The following is a 26,253-nucleotide window of genomic DNA, read 5'->3' as shown; positions in this document are numbered from 1 at the left end:
ATAACATGTGCCAACGCTTGCCAAAAGTCTGATTTGATTCAAAAGCTGGAACTTATGAGAAGTGATTTTGCAACAAAGTTTGACGTAGTTCTAAACGCGATACAGGATGTTAAAAAAGATATACGGGACTTCTCTGGGCGCATGGATATGGCCGAAGAACGCATCGGCAACGTGGAGGATGCGGTTAACTCAGAAAAGGGAAAGTTGGAAGAAGCGACTAAGCACATTGCCTTTCTCACACGGAAGATTGACGATCTTGAAAATCGTTCGCGGAGATCGAACCTCAGAATGGTTAATCTTCCCGAAAAGGTGGAAAATCCGGATGCTGTTGCCTTCTTGGAAAAGTGGCTGCCTGAAACCTTTCCTGCTCCGCCTATTATAGAAAGAGCGCACAGGTTACCGGGTAGGCCACATCCCAATCGATCATCTCCAAGAGTGCTGATCATGAAGTTTCTGAATTTTCAAGATCAAGTCAGAGTGATGCGGGCTGCCAGGGCTAAAGGCAAAATTATGTATGGTGACGTAGAGATCAAGTTTTTCCCTGATCTATCAGCAGAGTTGCTTCGTCTGAGGAGGCGTTTTGACGGTGTTAAACAACAATTGCGTTCCCTGAACATTAACTACGGTCTTGTTTACCCAGCCAAACTTCGTCTGACAGCAAATGGAAAGATACGTGAATTTGAAGACCCGGCTGATGTGGAAAAGTTCATTCAAGAAATACGTAATGCAGGTGAAGCATAAGAATTTAAAAGACAGATTATCTACTGTATTGAGACTTACCCGACGGAAATGATTGCATTTCACTTTTGTTATGCAGAGTCCTTGTTCCCTACCTTAGACTGTATACCCGTTTCATTGCTTACATAGTGATTGTTCTTTTTTTTTTTCTAAAGAGTTAAAGAATTTGCAAATCCTTCTTTGGGTGAATATCTGTATTTTGATGTCAGGAGATTCACATAATTTCGTTTTGGTGCTTTTTTTTTGCTTAACATTTCGCGTAGTTGCCCTTAACTGCTCGCTTTGTATTATTGGATCAGTGATGGGACATAACTATATCCCAAGGTGTTATTGGGGAGGGGGGTTTCTGGTTGTCCTGTTCAGATGGACAGCTAATGTAATTGGTTCATGGCAGGTATTTGAGTTATCATTTTTGTTCTATTTCTTTAAAAACTACAATTGGAATAGACAGATCTTCAGGTTAACTTCCACATCTAAACGACACATGTTTAATATATGTGTATTTAAAAATGTACAATCTTTCTTAATTTAAAAAAAATGTCACAAACTAAACTTAAGTTCACTTCTTGGAATGTTAGAGGGATGATCAAAATGGTTAAGCTTAAACAAGTTATTACAAGGATTAAACAGCTGGACTCATCCATAGTTTTTATACAAGAGACACACCTACTTAAAGAGGAGCTCTTAAAGGTGCAAAGAAGATGGCCAGGTCAGGTCTTGGCCTCTTGCTATTCTTCTCATTCTAGAGGGGTGATGGTGTTGATCCATAAGTCGGTACCCTTCTTAGTAAATAACAGTATTATAGATAAAGCCGGTAGATATTTAATAGTTCAAGGAGTTTATATGGGTAAAACTTTTAATCTCATTAATATTTATGGCCCGAATGAAGATAACCCGTCCTTTTTTGAAAACCTTTTTATACTAATAGCCTCTCTTCCAGGTATAGTGATACTAGCAGGTGATTTCAACTGCACTCTTGACCCGCTGCTTGACCGCTCTTCCGGACAGGATAGCTCTCACTCTCAAAGCAGAAAAAAAATTAAACAATTTATAAAGGATTTAAATTTGTATGACCCCTGGAGAACACTAAATCCATCAAAAAGGGAATACTCATGTTTTTCATCATTATCGAAAACATCTTCAGGAATAGATTATTTTTTAATTTCAACTTCTTTAATTCCTAATATAGATAATTGTATATATGATAGTGCTGTATTGTCAGACCATTCCCCCATCTCATTATTTTACATAGATTCAAAATTTACAAAAGGCTCACATAGCTGGCGCCTACATTCTAAGTGGCTACAGAACGCTGACTTCATTAGATTTATTGGCGAACAAATAGATTTATACTTTAATTTAAATACTGACCAGACCTCTGCCACTACTAGATGGGAAGCTTTTAAAGCATATATCAGGGGCCAAATGATTGGTTATACCAGCTCTAAATTAAATAAATTTAAACAAAAGATGATTAATTTAGATTTTGAAATTAGAGAGTTAGAGAAATTAATAAACATAGACAATTCCAATCAATTGAAACAAAAATTATTAGCCCTAAAAGCAGAGTATGAGGAGCTTTCCTCATCAAAAGCTGAAAATAGTATCTTGAGATTAAGGCATACTTTTTACGATCAGGGCGAAAAACCCTCCAAATTGTTGGCCTGGCAGCTTAAGAAATTAATTTCAGAAAGATCCATTCACGAAATTAGAAATGAAAAAGGGGAAATCACGACAGACCCTGGTGAAATTAATAACACTTTTGTTTCATTTTATAAATCTCTGTATGAATCTGAATACCCTACAAGCCCAGTTGAACAGAATCATTTTTTAGATGGATTGGATATTCCCTCTATCACAGAAGAAACCAAATCTGAGCTTGATAGGGAATTGGAATTGGAAGAGATTTCTAATGCTATTTTGGGTCTAAGAGGTGGTAAGGCGGCGGGTCCGGACGGACTTCCAGTCGATATCTATAAGGAATTTAAAGATAAATTAATCTCCCCTTTGTTGGATATGTATATTGAAGCTTTTCAAAACGGGTGTCTCCCTCCTTCGTTGAGAAGTGCCCTCATTACTCTGATTTTAAAGCCTGGAAAATCCCCGGTGGAATGTGGATCTTTTAGGCCAATTTCTCTTTTAAATGCGGACACCAAAATTATTGCTAAGGCATTGGCATTGAGATTGGAGAGGATTTTACCTCAATTAATACATTTAGATCAGAATGGCTTTATCAAAAATCGTCAGGGATTTCATAATGTTAGGAGAGTACTTAACCTAGTACATGCAGGAGATGGAGCCCCTGATACGGCCATTCTCTCACTCGATGCCGAAAAGGCATTTGACAGACTGGAATGGCCGTTCTTAATGGAGGTGCTAACAAGGTTTGGATTTGGGAATTATTTTCGCAGATGGATTGAAATTTTGCTCATTGATTCCTCTGCAAAGATTCTTACTAACAACTTGATCTCACCTTCATTTAAACTTACTCGTGGTGCTAGACAGGGCTCACCTCTATCACCCCTTCTATTTGTACTAGCTGTGGAACCTATGGCGATAGCAATTAGATCACACCCTTCTATCCATGGTATTTTCACAGAAGCCTTAGAACATCGCATTGCTCTATATGCTGATGATGCCATTATATTTCTTTCAAAACTTGAAATCTCTATTCCTTCCCTCTTAAAGCTTATCGGCATATTTGGCAGTTTTTCCTGGATTTAAAGTAAATAAAGATAAATCTTCAATTATGTTTCTCAACGATCAAGAAAGAGTAAACCCTAAGGTGATTCACCCATTTGTAAATGCTCTGAATGGTTTTGAATATTTAGGAATTAAAATTACCCCTAAAATTAAACTCCTTAGTTCAGCAAATTATGAACCTTTGATAGCTAGATTAACTGAAGAAACAACTAGATGGATGACACTACCACTTTCTCTAATGGGAAGAATAAATGTAATTAAGATGAACATATTACCCAAATTTGTATATGTTTTTCAGTCACTACCTATCTCCCCTCCATCTAACTTTTTTCCAAGAATAAGAAAGCTTCTATCTAACTTTATTTGGAATAGCAGGAAGGCAAGACTCAGACTTTCCTTACTATATCTTCCCTATGAAAGGGGTGGACTCCAACTTTCAAATTTTCTTTGGTATTACTGGGCCGCACAATTGAGAGCTACATTGTTCTGGTTCTCTAAGACAGCTAAAGAGCCATGGTTACATATTGAAACATTGTCTGCAAAAGGACTGGCACTCGACAGCTTTTTATATTCTGCACCCCTAAAAGAACTAAAAAAAATGACGGATAACCCATTTGTTAAAAATTCTATTACAATCTGGTATGATGCCCATAAATATCTTGGAGACCTTCCAGTACTTTCCTGCTTCTCCCCCATTTGGGGAAATAATAATTTCACCCAGCTAAAAAGGATATGGGGTTTAAACTTTGGATGAATAAAGGCGTGGTTAGAGTAAAGGATCTTTATGAAGAGAATACTTTAATGTCATTTGATAAACTTGTAGCAAAATTTAACATTCCTCAGAAACACTTTTTTAAATATTTGCAACTCAGAAGTTTTATTTTTACTTGTTTAAAGAATTCTGTCCAACTCCCCCCAACATCAATAGTAGAAACTTTCTCATCGCAAGACTGCCATATATTACAATATAATTGGATAATGAGAACTTATATAACCCCTGTAAGATTAAATAAATTTAACCCTAATATCCCTGATTTGTGTTTTAAATGTAATAGGTACAGGTACATTTTTCCACTGTGCGTGGGAGTGTGAGAAGATACAGAGGTTTTGGATTGGGGTAACTCAATATATTTCACAGTTTACTTCCTCTCCAGTTCCTTTATGTCCTATGTTGTGTGTATTATGTATGTACAAAGACAATTGTTCGTTGTCCACTAAAGAAAGGAAATTGGTGGATTTGTGTTTATTACAAGCAAGACGCTCTATTGCCCTCTTTTGGAAGAATACAAATTGCCCTTCACTTGGACTATGGCTGAAAAACTTAATAACCTGTTTGGCTCTTGAAAAGCTTACTTATGTAATAAGAAAGAAACCCTCAGAATTTTTTGATATATGGAAGATATTCCTAGATTTTGTTAAAAATGGAGATATTGAAGAAGCTTTGGATGTGTGAATTTATAGAATGTAAGATGTGGTTTATTTAATTTTATTTAATTATTGATCTGTACTTTATTTATTTATTTATTTACTTTTTTTATATGTTTATATATTATCCTGCCTGGGGAAAGGTTTTTTTGTTCTGTTCTTTGTTTTTAAATATTTGGTAAAATCTTAATAAAGACATTGCTTTAAAAAAAAAAAAAAAAAAAATTTAAAAATTTTGTTGTATATTGTAGCTACACCACCCCCTCTCCCCTTTAATCGAGGTTCGTGTTTATAATAATAGTCTTGTGGGGTGGATTCGTTTAAACTAATGTAGTCGTCTGCTTTAAGCCAGGTTTCTGTTAAACAGAGTGCATCTAAGTTTTGGTCTGTAACTATTTCATTGACAATAGGTTCTTTATTGGTAAGCGATCTAATGTTAAGAAGGCCGAATTTTAACATTCGAGGTTCATCTGTTAATGTATTGTTTTCTAATTTTATATTAATCAGATTTGTACCAGATGTGGCAGGCGGTGCTCTGTATTTATTTGTTCGGGGAACAGATACAGTTGAAATGTGTTGATATTCTGGTAAGATTGACTCGAAGTGCTGGGATATAAGTGATCTTGACATATCACGGCAGTTAATAGACGGACGGTTAAGCCGATCCGTCTGTTTCCTGACCTGTACCCTGGATAGTCAGACTTTATTAGAAGTAAGACTATTGGTCAGATTTATAGAGAGAATCGCCCTTCCTTCCGGAGACGGATGGAGGCCATCTCTATTTAGCAGGTCAGGTCTCCCCCGGAAATGCTTCCAATTGTCTATAAACCCTACGTTATGCTGAGGGCACCATTTTGACATCCAGTCGTGAAGAGACACTAATCTACTGTAAGTTTCATCCCCCCGGTAGGCGGGGAGGGGACCAGAGCATATTACATTGTCTGACATTGTTTTAGCAATTTCACATATCTCTTTAATATTATCTTTGGTGATCTCCGACTGGCGGAGTCTGGTGTCATTCGTGCCGGCGTGAATAACAATTTTAGTTTTGATCTAATGTCTGAAGACCTGGCTCCCGGTATACAATCGACTATGGTGGCTGGTGCCTCAATGTTCGCGTTCCTAAGTATCGAATCTCCAATAACCAAGGCACTTTTAACAGACGTCTCAGTCGGTGTATTGCTTAGAATATCGAACCTGTTAGAAATTACCAGCGGGGTCTTGGGTGGGCATCGGATACGACTGTGCCGCCTGACAGTCACCCAGTTAGTCGGCCGCCTTGACTCAGATGCCGGAACCGAGCTATGTGTATTACGTTTAACACTAGGCGCCTCCGAAACAGTGTTTGTAGCATTAGCGGTATTAGCATTTGTAGCATTAGCGGTATTACTGTCATCAACTGGCGTTTGGATGCGCGCTTCTAGTTCTGCAATCTTCTCCGTCAGCCTTACTACTTCAATACACTTAGCACAAGTAAACCCCTCTATGCTGATGGAAGAAGCTAAACTGTACATGTGGCAAGTAATGCAGGTTACAAAAACAAGCGGAGTCTTACCGCTTTCATGTTGGGTGATGGCGTCTTCGGTCACCTGGACGCGGTCCGTGAAGCTACATCGCGAGGGAAGCTCGCTCGCAGCACTCCCCGATCGCCTGGGGACGTCTGTAGACAGGGTAATGTGAGGCACGCTGAATCTGCGAAGGCCAGGCAGCAGCTCCTCCACAGCTTCCCGTTCGCTTTTATTCTGGGCGATGGCATCTCCGTTACCTCGAGCGCGGTCCGTGAAGCTGCACCGCGTAGGGTGTTTGCTTTTTGCACGCCTCGGTCGCTTGTGGACGTCTGGAGCCTGGGTGAACTGGGCGATGTACGTCGCGTAGGATCTGCTATAACCGGGTATCAACTGCTCCACAGCTTTCAGCTCAGGTGAGGACAGGTCTGAATAGCATACATCGGATGAGTCCGCCATTAGATCGGCAAATGGTAACTAAACCAAGGTTTTATAAGGGTTGGAGCTAAAATCTGCAGGACATCGACACTCCAGGACTGACGTTGCCTACCCCTGGCCCTAGTGCATCCCAAATTTTTTAACATTAACATTTTTAATATAACACTATAGTTATTATGGCCTTTAGAAACATTTTTTTAGAGGAGATAGGGTAGTGCACAAAAGGCACCGTGGCGTGGCCTAGGCTTTTTTCCGTAATGACATTTTTTTTCCTTACATTACTTTTACTTTTATACTTGAAGTAGTTTTGAAACGAGTACTTTTTCACTTTTACTTGAGTAAAAAGCTTGAGTTGATACTTCAACTTCTACAAAAGTCTTTTTAAACCCTAGTATCTATACTTCTACTTGAGTAATGAATATGAATACTTTTGACACCACTGCTCTGAAAACACCCTAAGATGTCCTCAGACAAGGATTGTTCAAAATACACACTTTACATTTATAAAAAAGTTTTGGTCCACTTTAAATGTTGAATGGTGTATTTTAACTTAATCTCAGTAATGTATTTGATAACTAAAGCTGATTTTATTCAACATTCATCACAACACTTTAACTCTTACTGAAAATCACAAACATAAAACATTAAAATTAAACAAAGATGAGAAAAAAAGTAAAAAACAAAAATCATTCAGAAATAAAAACATAAGAGAAAATTTAGTGATGTCTGATGAGAGAAATCTGATTTCATTACTGTATAAAAAATAAATCACACAGTTAATATAAACATAAACTGATGAAGTTCATTTACTTGTAAATTTCACTGATGTGTTTCAGTAAAACACAAACACATAAATGAAACTAAAATGAAAATGTCCATAAACACTAAATAATGACATGAAGAGAAACAAATTCAACTCACTGTAGATTTGATCTGTGTGTGAACACACTGTGTGTCTCTGTTCTCTACAGGTTGTTGAGGTGTAATATCACAGATGAAGGTTGTGTTGCTCTGACTTCAGCTCTGAGATCAAACCCATCACACCTGAGAGATCTGGATCTGACTGGTAATTATCTAACAGATTCAAGAGTGAAGCTGATCTCTGATGTACTGAAGAATCCTGACTGTAAACTGGAGATACTGAAGTAAGATCATTTCTCTGATAATCACACATGTACTGAGGAAACATAAACTGTATGAAATAAAAAAACACTAAACTGTAAAGGATCTGATCAGTAAGCAGATACATCAGCCGTATCATGAATAATTATGAGACATCGATACGTCATCAAAGTACTGCAGTGTTTCACCACAACACAACCTGTGAATATAAAAACTGAGATAAAGCCTAAAATTAAAAATTAAAATTAAAATGAATGATGTTGTGTTGTTAGATTTCCCCTACACACCTGACTGACTTAAATTACATAACCGATGCATCTATAGACAACAGGGGTGCCTCACACGGACAGTTTGAGAGCGCGCACTGCACGAACACCCACAGCGGAGCTTACACGGGCAGTAGAGAAAGAAAAAACAAATACATCTAACCCTATTTGACTCATTCTAAACTGCAAGAAAACAAAATACATGTTGGGATGATCTTCCTCTGCCTTTTCTCTGTTCAGTGAGGTTCAGGAAGAAACAGCGCCTTTCATTTACGCACTCATCTGATGTGCTTATAGTGTTTCCAAAAACCTGCCACTAAATGTTTAGATCTAGATAAGAACATGAATATAATTCTGTGAAAATATACACATAATTTGTTATTCAGAAGGAGGCGCTGGGTGCGCTGCATTAGATAAATATAGTAATACTGCCAAAATCACTGTGTATAATGATGATTATTAGATGATATGTCAGGTACAGTTACATATCGATATGCTGGTTAACATATTAATTATATATGTTGATTCTGAATCGATTCATGAGGGTCCAAACGATTCCCACCCCTAATGAACACAAACACTTGAGGAAATAAGATCATGTGTTCAACCTGACAGACTCCAGTCAATGTCTTTGAATATGATTTAATCACGGCCGAATCCTCCTCATCAGAAAGAATACAAGAGTTAATATAGGACATATACATGACAAAGTCACATCATTTATCTCTAATATGATTTATTCTTCATATCTGCAATTCAGAAACTCCTCTCTTTTATCATGCAGACAAAATAAAATTTATAAATTATAAAATTTAATAAAATTAACTTTTTTGATGACCTCAGCTTTAACAAGTAATGGAGTTTAAATTGAAATCATTTAACCACATGTACTTCCTCTATTTTAACACATTTTGTTGTCAAAAGCATACAGTACAAATGTTCAAACCTGTAAGGAAAAGACATGTTAGTTATAATTAGTTATGATTCATTTCAATTTCCTTCACAACATACATACAAAAAAACTCAAATTTAAATTTAATCCAGGACTAGGCCTTAGTTTAATTAGGAAATATAACTACTTTTAACAAACATGCCTTACTATAAACATTACCTGTGTGCATTTTGAGGTAAAACAAAGGGCGCTGATGTATTTTAAGATATGTAAATGCAAGTTGTTTTCAGTTTGGAGAGCTCTTAAAAGTGTTTAAGTCTAGGACTAGTCTAATCCCTGTCTGGGAAACCGCCCCACAGTGTCTCAGTTACTGAGGGATTGAAAGAGGAACATTACATGAAGAGATGGAGGTTAGAGATTTGTGAACAAACTTTGTAGTTTTGCATCATTCACATAAAGTCTCTGTTCTCTACAGGTTGAGTAGTTGTGGTATCACAGATGAAGGTTGTGTTGCTCTGATTTCAGCTCTGAGATCAAACCCATCACACCTGACACATCTGGATCTGACTTGTAATAAACTCACAAATTCAGGAGTGAAGCTGTTCTCTGATCTAAAAGATGATCCACATTATAAACTAGAGACAATACGGTGAGTAGAGCTCATTTAAATAAATGTTTAAAGTAAACTCATGCAGTGTAATTTAAATCCTAGAATATAAATATTAGAAATAAATGTATATTGATCTGCTGCTGTTATAGGCTGTGTATCCTTTAAACCCAACAAACAGAAAATATGAAGTGTACATGAACAACACTTGATGCTTTGTCAGATCAACACAGACATTGGATTGAATTCTTATTGAGTCTGTTTACTAACTGTGATGTTGAGTTTGTTCACTCCAGCATTTAATAATGTGATCTTACTCTTCTTACACATTATATATGATGTTTGTTAATGGGGTTTGTTTGATAGGCTGACACCTCTATAATTATGCACACTTGACTAGATGTTCATCTTAAACTCTTTTTATAACAACTTGGTTTTTATTTCATGTTTTAAGCATTATTTATCAAATCATCAGAATACAGACAGAAACAACAACACAAACACAATATATACACAACAGATAAACACAAAGTACAGATGATAAATGATACAGATGAAGATTAGAAAAAAGAAGAGACAGTCAACTCTTAAAATCTGATGGACACTTCACACAACTCTCTGTCGAGCTTTGACATTGATGCTGTTTCTCTTTATTTACACGACTGTCAACCTCCAGGACTTTTAAAATAAAGCATCACCTTCATTTTCTTACTGTTTGTGTGTGAACTCATAAAACTGTCAGTGTGTCATTATATTATTAAGCAATATCGCTCGAGTAGGAGTGTGATATAGCTCTATATCATCACGGCTGTGATTAGGCCAGAGGCACGAGGCCGAGTGCCGGAGGCAATCACAGCCGTGATGATATAGAGCTATATCACACGACTCCGAGAGCGATATTGCTTTTATACAACAGTTCGACGGCACACGTTTGAAAAACGAAAACTAGAAAAGAACAACGGAGTTATTTAAAAAGCCTCTTTGTTTGAGAACTACTTCTTCCGCCACGGATTTGAGGGCGGCCAGAATGACAGGTAAAACTTTCGGCTGCTTTGAATCTCATAACAACTCAATGGACGGAAAAGCCGTTTTTTTATATTACCGTTTCTTGGTCACAAAGTGTAGTTTTAAGATTAGTTCAGTCGAGAATGTATATGTATTATATTTAAATCTGCAGTTGATTAGTAAAGATAGCGCCTGTTTGAACGTTTGCTTAGTGAGATTCGGTACGAATGAGAACCAAAGTATGAGCGGACGTCAGTGTTCACTCACCCTGCTGACCACCGCCCTCTCTGGGCTACATCTCTGACAGGGATTCCCTGGCTCTCATGTTGGCCTTGTTTGTTTTTGATCATCAAAATGAGATCAAATCAGCAGTATTTGGTGTCATGATGAAACTATTACTTGTTTTTTTATTCATATTTAGTGTCTTTTGTGTTGTTATTGTTTTGGCGCGAGGTAAAAGTTAATAAACTATACTTGTATAATGTTACTATTGCTTTCCCACTTATTCTTAACGCGATACGAGAACTGGATTATTATTAAACTTTGTTCTTGTCAGTACTATATAAAACGTTTTTTTATAAGTGTCAGAGAGATGTTTTTGCATGCTGCTTATGAATATATCAGTGGCGATATCTTATAACATGTTTTAATTGTCACGTCACGATAAAGTAAATGATTAATGTCCACATTTAAAAGCTGCTGTGCTTACCTGCAGTTCCACGGTGTTTTCGCGTTCTGGGAAGAGATATTGCTACAGATAAAAACAGTTTACATTCCTCTTTCCAAGTGTTAATCGTCCACACGATGTGACAAGGCATAACTCCATGAAGTTTAACGTAACATCCAAGAGCGCTGATCTTTGACGGAATAATAACTTCCGATTGGGGATTCACAGACTGATTTGCGAGCTAGTAAACTAATGAGACACACGGAGAATGATTCAAAACAGCGCGTTTGTGTGTGTCCGTGTGTGGGCAGTTTTTCCATTCAGAGATGAGCCTGTTTAGGACCTTCATTCACTAGGTGGCGGAATGATACGAAAGGTGAAGCAGCTACTGTGCCGTTATCAGTAGAATATTGCACGCCTCTTAGCCAATCAGATTCGAGAACCAGAAAGAACTGTTGTATAATACCACATACATATCAATACATTCATCTCTTACATTGACATCAAATATTCAGAGGAAATAGATGAAATGTGTTTTTGTATTGTTGTAGCTCATGTGTATGTGATAAACAGATTGTTGACATGTTTATTATGTTGAAGATTTCATTTCTATCACTGACTGACAGCACTAATAGTTTGTTTTTCTATCTCTTCATCTGACACTGATGATGATCTCATATCTGATTGACTTTCATTTTTATTCAGGACTCATGGACAGATCCCAATATGGATGTCTAAGTGGTCTTCAGTATTATCTGATGGTGAATAAGAAGACACAATAGTGACATCACTTCCTCTTAACCGTATGAGTTGATTATTCAGTACAGGATCTGATCTGTGACTTTATCTAAATCTGACTTTGAAGTGTTGGAGGTAAATCTTCATCCTAACTCAGCTTCTGTCTACACATTTCCTATAAGAGCGATTTATCAGTCAGTGTAAGAGGAGCAAGAAATCCCATAGGATCATAAACTGAAGTAAATACTGACAAGATTCCTCTTCTTCTACACTGTTGGGGTTTTTAACTTCATCTTAAACTGAAATGTGTTCAAATTCAGCACAACATTGAAGACTCGCAGCTCATTTATCTCTAAATCCAAATATTGGACGTCTTTGCTTTTGTGTTCTTCAGGATCTGACTGCAGGACTTTTTCATTATTATGTGATCAATTACAAAAAAGTTGAGACACTGAATGAAATGTAAATAAAATCATAAAGTTTTATAAAATGATAAAGTTGACATTTCAGCTTTGGTCTATCGCTGTTGATTATCTGTCAGACGCTTTCTGAACGACAGAGTCAAACTACACCATCTAGTGGATAAACACAAACTTTATAATAAATGTACAATAAAACACAACACATTCTATGTCTAATTCAAAATAAATGTAAAAACAATACAGTAAATTCATACTCAGTGAACAGTACATTAGGTCATTATTATAATTTGTACAATCTTGAGGTAAAATCCTGAACTCCATGAAAGGCGTCTGAACGTCAGGTGTTGTTCTAAAAATGACCGCTTGAGGTGCTTTGGAGGCGTTTATGTGCTTTGGTTGTTACAATACTAGCTATAGTATTTTACAAGCTTGATAGCATTGTTTGTCTCGTGAATATACAGCATAAATTAGCGATGAGGATAAAGTATGTGAGAAGAGGAAGATTAGATGAGTATAAAGCAGAAAATGAGTCATGTGAATGCAGATGTTTCTGTTAAAATAAAGTACGCCAGTTGTTACAGATTATAACATTTAAATGTAATACAGTCACTCAGGTGCTGATTTCTACCCGTTTGCAACCACCAAAGAATGCTCGGTTAGAACATTTATGATTATTTGTCCCTTTGATGAGATGTGCACACACCACTCACAGACCACTCTTTATAGAAATTGAACAGTTTAATCTTCATGTCTTGCATATCTTATGTTGATCAGAACAGGTGTGTATGGTTCTAGTTTAAAGAAACAAATAATACTGTATAAACATATGCATGTAATACAAATAATAAACACTTAAACTATCAATTAAGTTTAACAATAGAACCAATAAACATTTAGTTTAGTAATATGTCTCTATAGAAGTTATCATTGTGCACATGGTGTGCTGCAGCAATACTATAAGTACAACTTAACTCTATTTCTAAAGTATAAAGATATAAAATGTACAAATATTGACTAAATACAACTTACTCTTTGATGCATGCAAACACAACATGAAATCAACAAGATGATGCAAATAACCATGTAGATGCAATCAGATTGTCACCAGCACAGCATCCTTCCATATCAACATGTCACATGTGGCTCAACTGAAAATGACATCATCAGAGGTCCTTACCTGGGTCCTAATAAAGGCCAGTAATAATGCCTGATTTAATTACCATCTCAAAGGTTACCATCAAAAGGTTATTGAATGTCCACTAGATGGTGCCATAAACATATACAGCTGGCCCTCAATTTACTACAGCCGCCCCCAAATGTGCATTGCAGATTTGAAACATTGGGCCAGCACAGTAAACTTATTCTGGAAATGATGGGAGCTTAATAAGTCGGACAACAGGCCTGATGTAAGTTTTGTCTTTGACTTGGATTTCTGCTGATCTAACCTTATTGTCATCTCCAACTTTAACTGATTTAACAGTTCCAACAGGCCACAGGGCTCTTGGGGATTGTGGATCAACGATCATAACAACTGTTCCAACTGCCAGGTTTTCCCTTTCCTGTTGCCATTTTTGTCGAGACTGCAGTCCAGGCAAGTAGTTACGTAGAAACCAGTTCCAGAACTGATCTGCCAGTACTTGGCTGTGCCTTCATCTTTTGCGACTAAGCAATTCAGTTTCAGGATAAATAACTTGTGGCAAAGTGGAATCCATTCGTCCCATCAGGAGAGAGTTTGGCGTTATTGGATCTGGATCAGCTATGTCAGAAGATACATACCCCAAGGGTTTAGAATTTAGAATTCCTTCAATCTCAATTAAGACAGTCATGAGCACTTCTTCTGTAACTGTTTGAGCCCCAATGATAGTATACAGGGCAGTCTTAACGGATCGGATTTCCCTCTCCCAGGATCCACCAAAATGAGGGGCGTTAGGTGGATTGTAGTGGAAATCTATCTGCTGCTTGGCAAGTTCTTGTTGTAAGTGGGGATTGAGATTTTTGAAAGCTTCTTTAAGTTCACTGTCACCACCTCTAAAATTAGTTCCTCGATCAGAGTACAGCTCGTAGGGTTTTCCTCTTCGAGAGATGAAACGTCGTAGAGACATGAGGAAAGAATCAGAGTCAGCATGAGACAGAATGTCGAGGTATACCGCTTTGGTGGTTAGACACTTGTAAATTATACCCCAACGTTTCTCATTCCTTCGCCCAATTTTAATGGTAAATGGGCCGAAACAGTCCATGCCTGTAGAGTGGAATGCAGGTTTAAAGAGCCTTAAACTGGAAGGTGGTAAGTCTGCCATTTTTGGAACATCTGGTTTACCACGCCATTTGCGGCACTCTGCACAGTGATGTTGAACTGAACGAATGGCTTGTCGCCCTCTCAGAATCCAGAAACGCCTTCTGATTTCAGCAAAAACACGTTCTGTACCAGGGTGATGTAGCTGTTCATCATACTGTTTAATCAATAGCTTGGTTACTGAATGAGTTGGGTCTAGAACAATTGGATGAAGAATGTCAGGGCTCAGCTGTTCACATCTTCTAAGTCGTCCCCCTACTCTAATTAATTGTGTATCACAATCAAACTCAGGATTTAATGCTATTAATCTACTCTTTGGTGAGATGGCAGTCCCCTTTTGCAACTGAATGTACTCATTAGGAAAACTTTCCATCTGTGATGTTCTAAACACTTCTAGTTCAGCTTTCCTGAATGTATCAGCTGTGACAGTGTTAGCGCTGGCCGCCCCGTTAAGGGATTGTGTAACAGCTTCTACTATTTCTTGAAAGCTGTTGAATTGTGTGACATCAATTAGATGCTGTTCAGCATGAGTTGTCAGTAGGGGGCAGGATGTTGGCTTTCGTAGCTCTTCTGAATTATCAGTTTGATCCAATTTGGGTAACTTGGGCCAAGATGTCGGATGTTCCCACAGAAATGCTGGGCCTTTAGACCAACGATTTTGGTCAGCAATCTCAACCAATGACAGGCCACGGGTAATATCATCAGCAGGATTATCTTTAGAGTTTACATAAGACCATGCCTTTGAGTCTGTGAGTTCCTGGATCTCTGCAACTCTGGTCCCCACAAATACTTTGAAGTGGCATGAGTCTGACTGAAGCCAGTTTAGAACCGTTGTAGAGTCAGTCCAGAATTTGAAACTGCTAATTTCAAGGGTAAGCTCACTTTTAAGAACTGCTGAGAGTTGAGCTCCAGTTAGAGCAGCACAGAGTTCAAGCCTTGGTATTGTTTGCTGCTTTTTAGGAGCTACTCTGGATCTAGCTGCCAAAAATGCCACCTCTGAGGCAGGTGATTTATCAGTTGTGGAGTGTTGCTAGCCCATTGACGCAGTTCAAATCCACCATCAGCAAGAAGATGTTTCATGTCATCCACTATTGTTCTGGCACGCTCAATTGCTGTACGTAAATCACTGTTAGGTTGGCTGTGGTCTGCTACATGTTTCTGTAGAGCGAATGTTGCGCAGCATGGGCTACATGTAGTGCCAAAAGGCAGAACTGACCACTGATAGATATCAGGTGGGTTGCTTAGATTCAAGTCTCGCCACAGAAACCTCAAGAATGTTTGGTCTTCTGGCAGGAGATGTACTTGATGAAACATTCCCTTGATATCACTGCTGAAGGCCACAGTATGCTCTCTGAAACGTAGAAGCACTCCAAGCAGTGTTGCACCTAACACAGGTCCAGGGAGAAGGCGTTCATTTAAGCTCAGGCCCTTATAACTAAAGGAGCAGTTAAACACGATCCTGTTCTTCCCGTTATGGTGGACCATATGGTGAGGAATATACCACCCTTGTGTTTCTTCAGCTGTGGATTGGGGAATTTTCATTACATAGCAAGCTTCTGACAGTTTGCTTATTTCAGACTTGTATGCTTGTGCCTTTTCAGAGTCCTGTGACAGTCGTTTCTCAGTCCCCCGAAGTAGAGGCAGTACTGATTCCTTAGGAGCAGCTAAAGGTGGAAGACTGCTTTTCCACAAGAGTGGGGTAGCATATCTTTTGACTCCATTTACTTCAACTCTGATGGTTTTCTTCTCCAGCATACTTATAGCTTGGGTATCTTGCTTCGATCGTGTTACAAGCTTTTCATTTCTGTATGGAATGGTATCCATCTGCCATAACTTCTCTACATGACTGAAAAGATCATTAGGCATAGAACTTATGGATGTGAAAAGACATTGTTGTGTGTTCAGACTGTGTTCAAGAAACTTTGATGGACCTTGCAATGTCCATCCCAAACGAGTCTTCACAGCTGCTGGACCGCCGGGAGGACCCAAGCGAACAGGTTCAACTGGAGTTATTAGCTGTGGGTAATCTGACCCGATAAGGAGTAGTGGTCGTGCATGTTCAATTGGCTGCAAAGGCGAATCCCTGAGATGACAATATTTCTTTTGGAGGGTTTTGACTGGATATGTATGTGGTGCCAGCCCAAGCTCCTTAGCTGTGAATGCCCTTTTAATGTCAAAGTTTCGGTTTGGTTGTGTGACAGGAGATACTGTAAAGCAGACTGAAAAGCCATGGATAATGCGTATGTCCTGACGTACTGTGCGGAGAGACAGTTCTTCAGCATTACCATGAAGGTTGAGATACTGAGCTGCTTCATTGAGAAGTATGGTGCGTTCTGAACCGTCATCCAGAAGAGCGTATGTGTCCAAAGACATGTCACCATTTCGTAAGATAACTCTGCACATTTTTAGCAGCACTTTACTGCTACCTGTAGGTCGATCAACATACAAAGTTTCTGCTGAAGTACTGGTAGAATGCATAATCTCTCCAAATGGTTTTGTAACATCACTACTCTTTCCAGTATTGACATCATGAAGGACTTCTAAGTGTCTCCTTTGACACTTTTTGCATTTAGCCTTTAGAGAGCACTGAGCCATAGGATGATCACGCCCACATTTCCAACATCTCTGATTGGACTTAATCCATGTCTCAATCTGTTCTTTGGTCTACAACTTAAAGTTTGAGCACTGATTCAGGTAATGTTGTGTTGTGTTACAAAATGGGCAGAACTTCTTTGGTCTCTCCAAAGGTTTTCCTTCCTCGGCTGCATTATAGCAAGAGCGGTCAGCTTTGGGGGGTTGTCTTTGCTCACTTCCATGGAAAATAGCTGTGGACTTGTGAGTGACTTTAGGTCCTCTCTGTTGTTCTCTGTGGGGACCCTGTCTATCTCTGTGGGGACCCTGTCTATCTCTGCTTAGGTCAATGTCAAACTGAGTACTATCTTCTTGTACCCTTACCTCATACTCCAGCCACTCTGCTAGGTCTAGTAATGTGGGTATTGGGGTTTTTAGAGGATTCACATACCTCTTAAAGTTTGCTCTGAGGTCGTGAGGCAATTTAGCTAAGAGCCTGGAAACGTGAGACCCACAAGTCAATTCTGTATAGCCATGTCTTCCTAACTGGTCTAACATTCCAACTAATGCACGAACTTTCAGTGCAAAAAGTCTAAATGCTCTGGTATCACCACTTCTTATGCTTGGACCATCCATCAGTCCAGCGATGCGCTGAAGCGCTAATTGATGAGGCTGCCCATATAGTTCTGTGAGAGCTTGCATTGTGTAGCTGTATGGATGGGTGCTATTACTATAAGAATCAGCAATTAATAATGCCTCTTTCAGCTTCAGATGATCCATCAGTATCTGAAACTTGAAACGCTCTGTAGCATCAGTTGGCAAAAGATTGTCAAGGGCAATTTTTAATCTTGCAAACTCACGTGGATCTTCCTTTACGAAATAAGGAATAGTAGGTGTTGGACCACGGTAAAAGTTCTCTTGGTTAGGTGGAGACAGAGGGCGGTAAGGCATAAATGGTCTCTCTGGTTTGAATTCAGGGCTGTGATCACGTCTGTAATGATGCCTTGGATGATGGCGGTATTCATCAGCATGTTTACCCCTAGAATCGATGGATGTACGATCTGGTGATGATGATATGGAAGGGGGAGGTTTGAAATGGACCTTCATTCTCTGAAGCTCATCAATAATCTCATCAATCCTGTCATTCTGATGTTGAACATGTAACTGCTCCTTACTGTGTTTCACTGGTGTATCTTGGTCATAACGTGGATCCCTTTGATCTCTTGTGGCCGTTGATTTGATACTATGTGATACTGATTGTGGTAAGGTAGAGGTTCGATCCTCATTGTTACTTGGTAGCCGTTTTGATGAATGAGCTAGATTTGATGGTGTAAATAGCAATGATGAGTGCTTTTCAGAGAGATTTGGAGTGACATGTCCTTTCTGAGGCAGTGGCATACCTCCTGTGGCACCAATTAATTGTTCTCCCTCGTTGGAGTGGTCTGGTGGTATGTGTGCAGTTCTTTGCTCTGGCACATAATCAACGTCATAGTCTTTAAGGTAATTTGGTAGATGTGTACTGCGACGGGGACGTACTGTTGCATCACCAATCTCCTCTCTATGTGTTGACTGTGTTGATACTTTAGAAGTTGCATTATCTGGCTCGAAGGACCACATGTTACAGATTATAACATTTAAATGTAATACAGTCACTTAGGTGCTGATTACTACCCGTTTGCAACCACCAAAGAATGCTCGGTTAGAACATTTATGATTATTTGTCCCTTTGATGAGATGTGCACACACCACTCACAGACCACTCTTTATAGAAATTGAACAGTTTAATCTTCATGTCTTGCATATCTTATGTTGATCAGAACAGGTGTGTATGGTTCTAGTTTAAAGAAACAAATAATACTGTATAAACATATGCATGTAATACAAATAATAAACACTTAAACTATCAATTAAGTTTAACAATAGAACCAATAAACATTTAGTTTAGTAATATGTCTCTATAGAAGTTATCATTGTGCGCATGGTGTGCTGCAGCAATACTATAAGTACAACTTAACTCTATTTCTAAAGTATAAAGATATAAAATGTACAAATATTGACTAAATACAACAACTTACTCTTTGATGCACGCAAACACAACATGATATCAACAAGATGATGCAAATAACCATGTAGATGCAATCAGATTGTCACCAGCACAACATCCTTCCATATCAACATGTCACATGTGGCTCAACTGAAAATGACATCATCAGAGGTCCTTAGTTGGGTCCTAATAAAGGCCAGTAATAATGCCTGATTTAATTACCATCTCAAAGGTTACCATCAAAAGGTTATTGAATGTCCACTAGATGGTGCCATAAACATATACAGCTGGCCCTCAATTTACTACAGCCGCCCCCAAATGTGCATTGCAGATTTGAAACATTGGGCCAGCACAGTAAACTTATTCTGGAAATGATGGGAGCTTAATAAGTCGGACAACAGGCCTGATGTAAGTTTTGTCTTTGACTTGGATTTCTGCTGATCTAACCTTATTGTCATCTCCAACTTTAACTGATTTAACAGTTCCAACAGGCCACAGGGCTCTTGGGGATTGTGGATCAACGATCATAACAACTGTTCCAACTGCCAGGTTTTCCCTTTCCTGTTGCCATTTTTGTCGAGACTGCAGTCCAGGCAAGTAGTTACGTAGAAACCGGTTCCAGAACTGATCTGCCAGTACTTGGCTGTGCCTCCATCTAACCCTAACCTGTCCACTAGATGGTGCCAAACATATACAGCTGGCCCTCAATTTACTACAATCTAAACTTTACTGATATTAATTGTGCAGACATCAGTTGTATGTCGCTTACTGATAACTGTAAAAATTAAAGAGCGTAATTTACAGTTTTAATAGAGTGACATAAAGTTTAATAAAATGATAAACTTGACATTTCAGGTTTGGTCTATCGCTGTTGATTATCTGTCAGATGCTTTCTGAACGACAGAGTCAAACTGCGCCATCTAGTGGACAAACACAAACTTTACAATAAATTTACAAAAAAACACAACACATTCTATGCCAAATTCAAAATAAATTTAAAAACAAAACAGTAAATTCATACTCAGTGAACAGTGAATAAGCGAAAACCAAACACAAATAGAATATGAACCTGAACAAAAGAGAAATCCTGCCAGAGAGAGGAAAAGGTCAGATTATTTAAGTGATTATGTTTGTAGTTTTCAAGGTAATGTAGCTTAAAGTCAAGAGAGAGATGTGAACCATGATGAGACTTTTTCTCCAACTGCCAGAATGACGAGATACTGACACAGAAAACAGTACAGGAAAATATGATTGTTCATTAAATGGATGTAAAGACAGCATATTTACATGAACCAATAGAATGACATTTATATAAAACAACCAGAGGATTACGAGGTAAAATCTCAAAGTAATACAAAACTGATGTATAAACTGAAAAAAATCACTGTATGGACAGCTGATATAATTGATAGAAGAAGTACTACAAGTTACTGCATTAACATGAACAAAAATGATCCATTAATCTCATGAAGACTAAAAGACAGTCTACTGTTACACTGTCCACATGTGAAGCTGAGTTTATGACATTAAGTGTGACTGTACACGAGTGTTAGAAAACATTGATGGACTGAAATATCAATCTAGAGTTTATGAAGACAATCAGGGTGTCATAGCGTCAGCAAAAAATCCTGTAAACATGTGGACATTAAATGTCATTTTGTGAGGTCTGTGATAAAGGAGGACAGAATTAGTCTGAGATACTGTCCAACTGATGATATGATTGAAGATATACTAACAAAACTAGCAACAAACATCTTTAACTCATTTATGTTTGCTGTATGAATTCTCTTCTGTTGAAATGATAAAATAGAAATGTGTGTGTTAAGATTTATAAGTATTGTGCTCTCATTTATATTTGATTTGTTTCACTTTTATTTTTGTGAGCCAGCCAATCACATTGCAGAGTGTATGTCATGTGACCTAATCAGTGACTGAATGAATTTTCATTTTCATGATGGTAGTTTGTGAAGTTGTTACAGGATAAATTTCCAACCATTTGGAATGAGAATCTACCAAAATCTTTCTCAAGGGTCCTGTATAATCCACATGTGTGACCAGCAGACATCAGATGATCACAGCCAGAACGCTCGTGTCGATGGTGCCGGCCGGTGATCAGACCCACACTCTGTGTCTGAGCTGTGATACGAGACAGAGCTGTGATCAGACCTCATATCTGATCATGTGACAGTCTTTGTGTCTGTAATGTCTCTCCTTACACACTTACGTGCTACAACCTGCAGGTTAAGGACACAGGTGCTCTTTCCTATGATGTTTGACGCAGTGCACTGATACAGGCCGGATGTGCTGCTGATGATGTTTCTCAGTGTCCCTGCATCTGATCTGAGAACAGCACCATCAGTTATCTTATACATTTCATTCATCTGCACATTCAACACACACTTTAGATTTCAGTGGAGAAAATAAAGAAACTGTGAATAATGTTTCTATTGTCTATGACACACTGCAGAATAACTGTAATAACACAAATGTCCTGTAGGTGGCAGTGGAGGCGGAGTTTTCTTTACATCTTTTAAAGCTCACGTAACACACACCGTTTCTGCATTTCTGATATTAATCTGGAGTACCTATAGAGTAGTATGACATCCTTTATATCTCTGAAGAGTCTTTAGTTTAATCAGATTTATAAAAGAAAGATTAGCTTTACCGAATCTTTCCGATAACGTACGAAAAAATGAAGAAGGAGGAGTTATACCGCGGGAGGAGCGAGTACGAGTCATGCAACACTATACAACACTGTTTTAACTGATTCACTACATGTTCGTGTCATTTATATAATATGCACGCGACTATTTTCAACATAAGACAGAAGTCTTACTTACCACGTGTAACTCGTCATGACCCGGTTGGGAAAGTCCACCGCATCAAACACACACGCAAAACTCCGCTGCTAATCCGGATAATAAACTATATCCATTGTTTCCATAAGGCTGGCTTTCTTTTCCTTACATCCAAAAACACACTTCTTGTTGTGCCATTGTTGACTTTTGAAATTAAACAAGGCTGAGTGGCGTGATAAGCTGTTAGCAGCTCTAGCTTCTCCCGCTGACTGACGGCTGGGCGGGGTTTTCCGGGGGAAGTTTTCCGGCGGAAGCCCATATAAAGAAGTGATACGTATCAAAAACCCCTGAAACGTCAGTTAGAACCGTAATCGAAAAAAATTAGCCGAAACTTGTAGGAACCCTGGCGAAGTGCATTCGGCACAGAAATACTCTGTAACACGTCCAGCTGCTGTTTTGACACTTTGCCTGCGTTTAGCATGAGGAAACAACTCTATAACTGTGTTAATAAGTCAGAATGCTTGAAATACCATTAACCCCCCCCCCCCCCCTTTAATGTATAATGTCTGATAATTATCTTGAAAAGTAAAGATTTTAATCATACTGATATTTCACATGTCAATATTTTGTTTAACTTTTTAACGAATTATTTTATTATTTTCCATAGTTAAAAAAGTGCAAATCTTTCTCTGAATCTCTCTCATTCTCCTCATCTAGTTGCTCTGTGACATGAAATAGCTTTACATCTCCTCGCATCCTAGCGAAACACAAAATTTTTCTAAGCTATCAGACTGCATCAGCGATATAAGTGACTGGATGTCACATAACTTTCTTATGCTAAACTCCAATAAGACAGAGATACTTGTTATCTAACCGAATCGCTACAAATATAATATGACAGATTACAAGTTGCCCATAAATGGCTGCACTGTGGTGCCAACCTCCACGGTTAAGAATTTAGGTGTGATGTTCGACAGCAACTTATCATTCGACAGCCATATCTCCAATGTCTGCCGCACAGCATTCTTCCACCTTAGAAATATCTCAAAAATACGCCATATGTTGTCTGCATCAGATGCAGAGAAGCTTATCCACGCTTTTATGACCTCTAGAATAGACTATTGTAACTCGTTACTCGGAGGATGCCATGCAAAACAGGTCAACAAGCTTCAGCTAGTTCAAAACGCTTCTGCAAGAGTTCTTACTCGAACTAAGAAGTATGACCGCATAAGCCCAATTCTGGCATCTTTACACTGGCTACCAGTTAAATATCGTATACAATTTAAAATATTACTAATCACCTACAAAGCCTTAAATGGCCTAGCACCCTCATATCTTAGAGAATTATTATCAGAATACAATCCATCACGTGCATTGCGGTCACAAAATTCTGGCCTCTTAATTATCCCTAAAATATCAAAAGTGTCTAAAGGTGGCAGATCCTTTTCCTACTTAGCCCCTAAGCTATGGAATGATTTACCAACCGACGTCCGAAAATCAGAGACAGTAGATAACTTTAAATCTAGACTTAAAACTTTTCTCTTTAACAAGGCTTTCAAATAGTTGTTTTAACAATGGTACTTATCTCCTAATAGCTAGCTTGTACAACCTAATAAATAAATAAATTAATGAATAAATTAAAACCTTTTTTTTGTCAACACTTCAAAGCATGGTAAATCTCATTAATACTCTTTAGTAATATGCTGAAACTTTGAATTGGTTTTCGATTGAGTCTTAACTGCCAAATATGGCCGGCTTGCAATTTTGGCCTTTTCCCATGACCTTAAAATAGTATGTCATACAGAACCGTTTGCCACTGTACGTTAGTATTAACGACGGCAGTGGGGCCTCTGGCCTTAGTCAAACGAGTTCTGTTTCCGTTTCTAAAATCATCAACTATATGTAATACACTTAACCAGCAATAGTTAGCCTGTCCGGAACCGAGCTGACTAAAACCACATTACTGTGTGACACTTGTTTTCTATGTGAACGGCCCCTACGCTAATAAGATTTTGTTTCTCTCTCCCTGTCTCGTCCTTGATCCCGAGGACGAGACAAACAGATCCAGTTCCGGTACATGTGAAAGTCGGCACACAACTGATCTACTAGCTGTTCTTCAACGTGATGTCCAGCTGATGCCTGACCAAAGACCACCGGCAGAACCCGCTTAATCTCCGCTTAATCTCCGCATAATCCCCGCTAAATCTCCTTCCTTTTCAATGTGTATATATATATATATATATATACCTCCCAAGGGTTTTTTCCTCCTATGACTTTTTTTACTTCCCCGGCTAAAATTCCGGGTTTTTTTTCTCCTAGGGGGTTTTTCAACCCGGGGAGGCAGCCTTTTTGGGCTTAACTTCTATACGTTACATTAGTAATACGTTTGCTTATAATGTTGATTTATAGCCGTAGCAAATTTAACTGCTTGTGCTATCGTTTATTATGTTGTGCTATCTGTCGATTTTCTGTGCTTTTCACTACATCTATTATGTAAAGCTGCTTTGATACAATTACCAAATTGTGAAAAGCGCTATATAAATAAAATTGAATTGAATTGAATTGAATTGAAATAAACATATTCAATAATCTAAACTTTGTAATATAATTTACAGTTTTAATATAGTGACATAAAGTTTTATAAAATGATAAAGTTGACATTTCTGCTTTGGTCTATCGCTGTTGATTATCTGTCAGACGCTTTCTGAACGGCAGAGTCAAACCGCGCCATCTAGTGGACAAACACAAACTTTATAATAAATGACTCTTACATACAGTGGATATAAGTTTAGTTCAACTCAAATGAGTGGTTTCCCGGACAGGGATTATCTTAAACCAGGACTAGGCCTTAGTTTACTTATGAAATATAACTAGTTTTAACAAACATGCCTTACTAAAACATTACTTGTGTGCATTTTGAGGCAAAACAAAGGGCACTGGTGTATTTTTAGATATGTCAGTGCAAGATGTTATCAGTTTGGACATCTCATACATTTATTTTAGTCTAGGACTAGTCTAATCCCTGTCCGGGAAACCGCCCCAAAGTGTTTTTGCTCTTTCATGAAGGAGAAAACCTCACACATTAACACTGAGAGGAAACTAAACTACTATATCGTCCTAACACAGCAGTTAAAGTATACATACTGTCATTCATAATGAGTAAAACAGGTCAGTCTGATAAAATAAGAAAAAACAGGTCAAACACATCCAAAATAGATGAAATTTGTCTAGTTCAGAATATAACAAACTCGTTATTTGTAATATATTGTGTTTCTCTTACTCAAGTATGAAAGAGTGTTTGTGTTTTGTGATGGTTGTGAGTTTGTGATGTGAAGTTGTACACAGTTAATTTATCTTGTGAAACATTTCTCTGTTCTGTCACAAACCTTCATTAGACAGTAAACACATCTTAAAGATCTCTCTATAATAAATCACTAAATGTGTCTCTATCAGCTCAACTGAAGAAGTCTTTTCATGCAGCTTCCTCACACTATGATAAATACATGAATGTTAATGTAAAATACAAAAATAATGAAAAATCACTTACATTACACCAAACCCATATGACTTTACTCCTTTAGTGGAAGAAAAGAGGAGAAATTTAGATTTCAGTTTATTCATTGTAGATGTTGATGTGTTTTGTTTCATGAGTGAAAGTAAACACACAAATGTTAAAGCAATACATTAATGATTTCTCCTCATTTATAAGTTAAATCTGTTAAATTAGTTGTAATAATGTTTGTATAATGTAACGCTGTAATGCTCGTTTACTACCAGCAGAGGGAGAAAAACATCAAGCGATTGGTCGTCTTGTCGGTGACGTACCATTTGGAATAAGAAAAGGGATCAGAAACAATATTTTTTGAAAACTGGTTTAAAAAGGGATTTTTTTTTGTTAAAACAGCTGATCAAAGAAGATGGTGCTTTATACAATAATACTGAATTTGCTCATATGTGTAACTTAGTCGATCCTATCTAATATTGTTTGGTTTTACAGGCAAAAGGATCTTTTGAGGCTA

At 38.0% G+C, this 26,253-nt stretch overlaps 1 protein-coding gene across 1 annotated transcript in view; it reads left to right on the top strand.

Annotated features, from left to right (window-relative positions):
* The window catches only part of LOC141363173 (protein NLRC3-like), a 36,936-nt gene extending 24,320 nt beyond the window's left edge, over positions 1-12,616 (top strand). The window contains exons 4-6 of the mRNA XM_073865752.1: positions 7,781-7,954; positions 9,565-9,738; positions 12,074-12,616. Coding sequence (XP_073721853.1) covers positions 7,781-7,954; positions 9,565-9,738; positions 12,074-12,137 — 412 coding nt within the window. The 3' untranslated portion in view covers positions 12,138-12,616. The remainder of the gene's footprint in view (positions 1-7,780; positions 7,955-9,564; positions 9,739-12,073) is intronic.
* The last annotated feature ends 13,637 nt before the right edge of the window (positions 12,617-26,253 follow it).

The sequence above is a fragment of the Misgurnus anguillicaudatus genome, unplaced genomic scaffold (genome assembly GCF_027580225.2).
Source record: "Misgurnus anguillicaudatus unplaced genomic scaffold, ASM2758022v2 HiC_scaffold_33, whole genome shotgun sequence".
Classification (NCBI taxonomy): Eukaryota; Metazoa; Chordata; class Actinopteri; order Cypriniformes; family Cobitidae; genus Misgurnus; species Misgurnus anguillicaudatus.
Note: the sequence above shows the minus strand (reverse complement) of the source record. Positions and strands in the feature narration are given on the sequence as shown.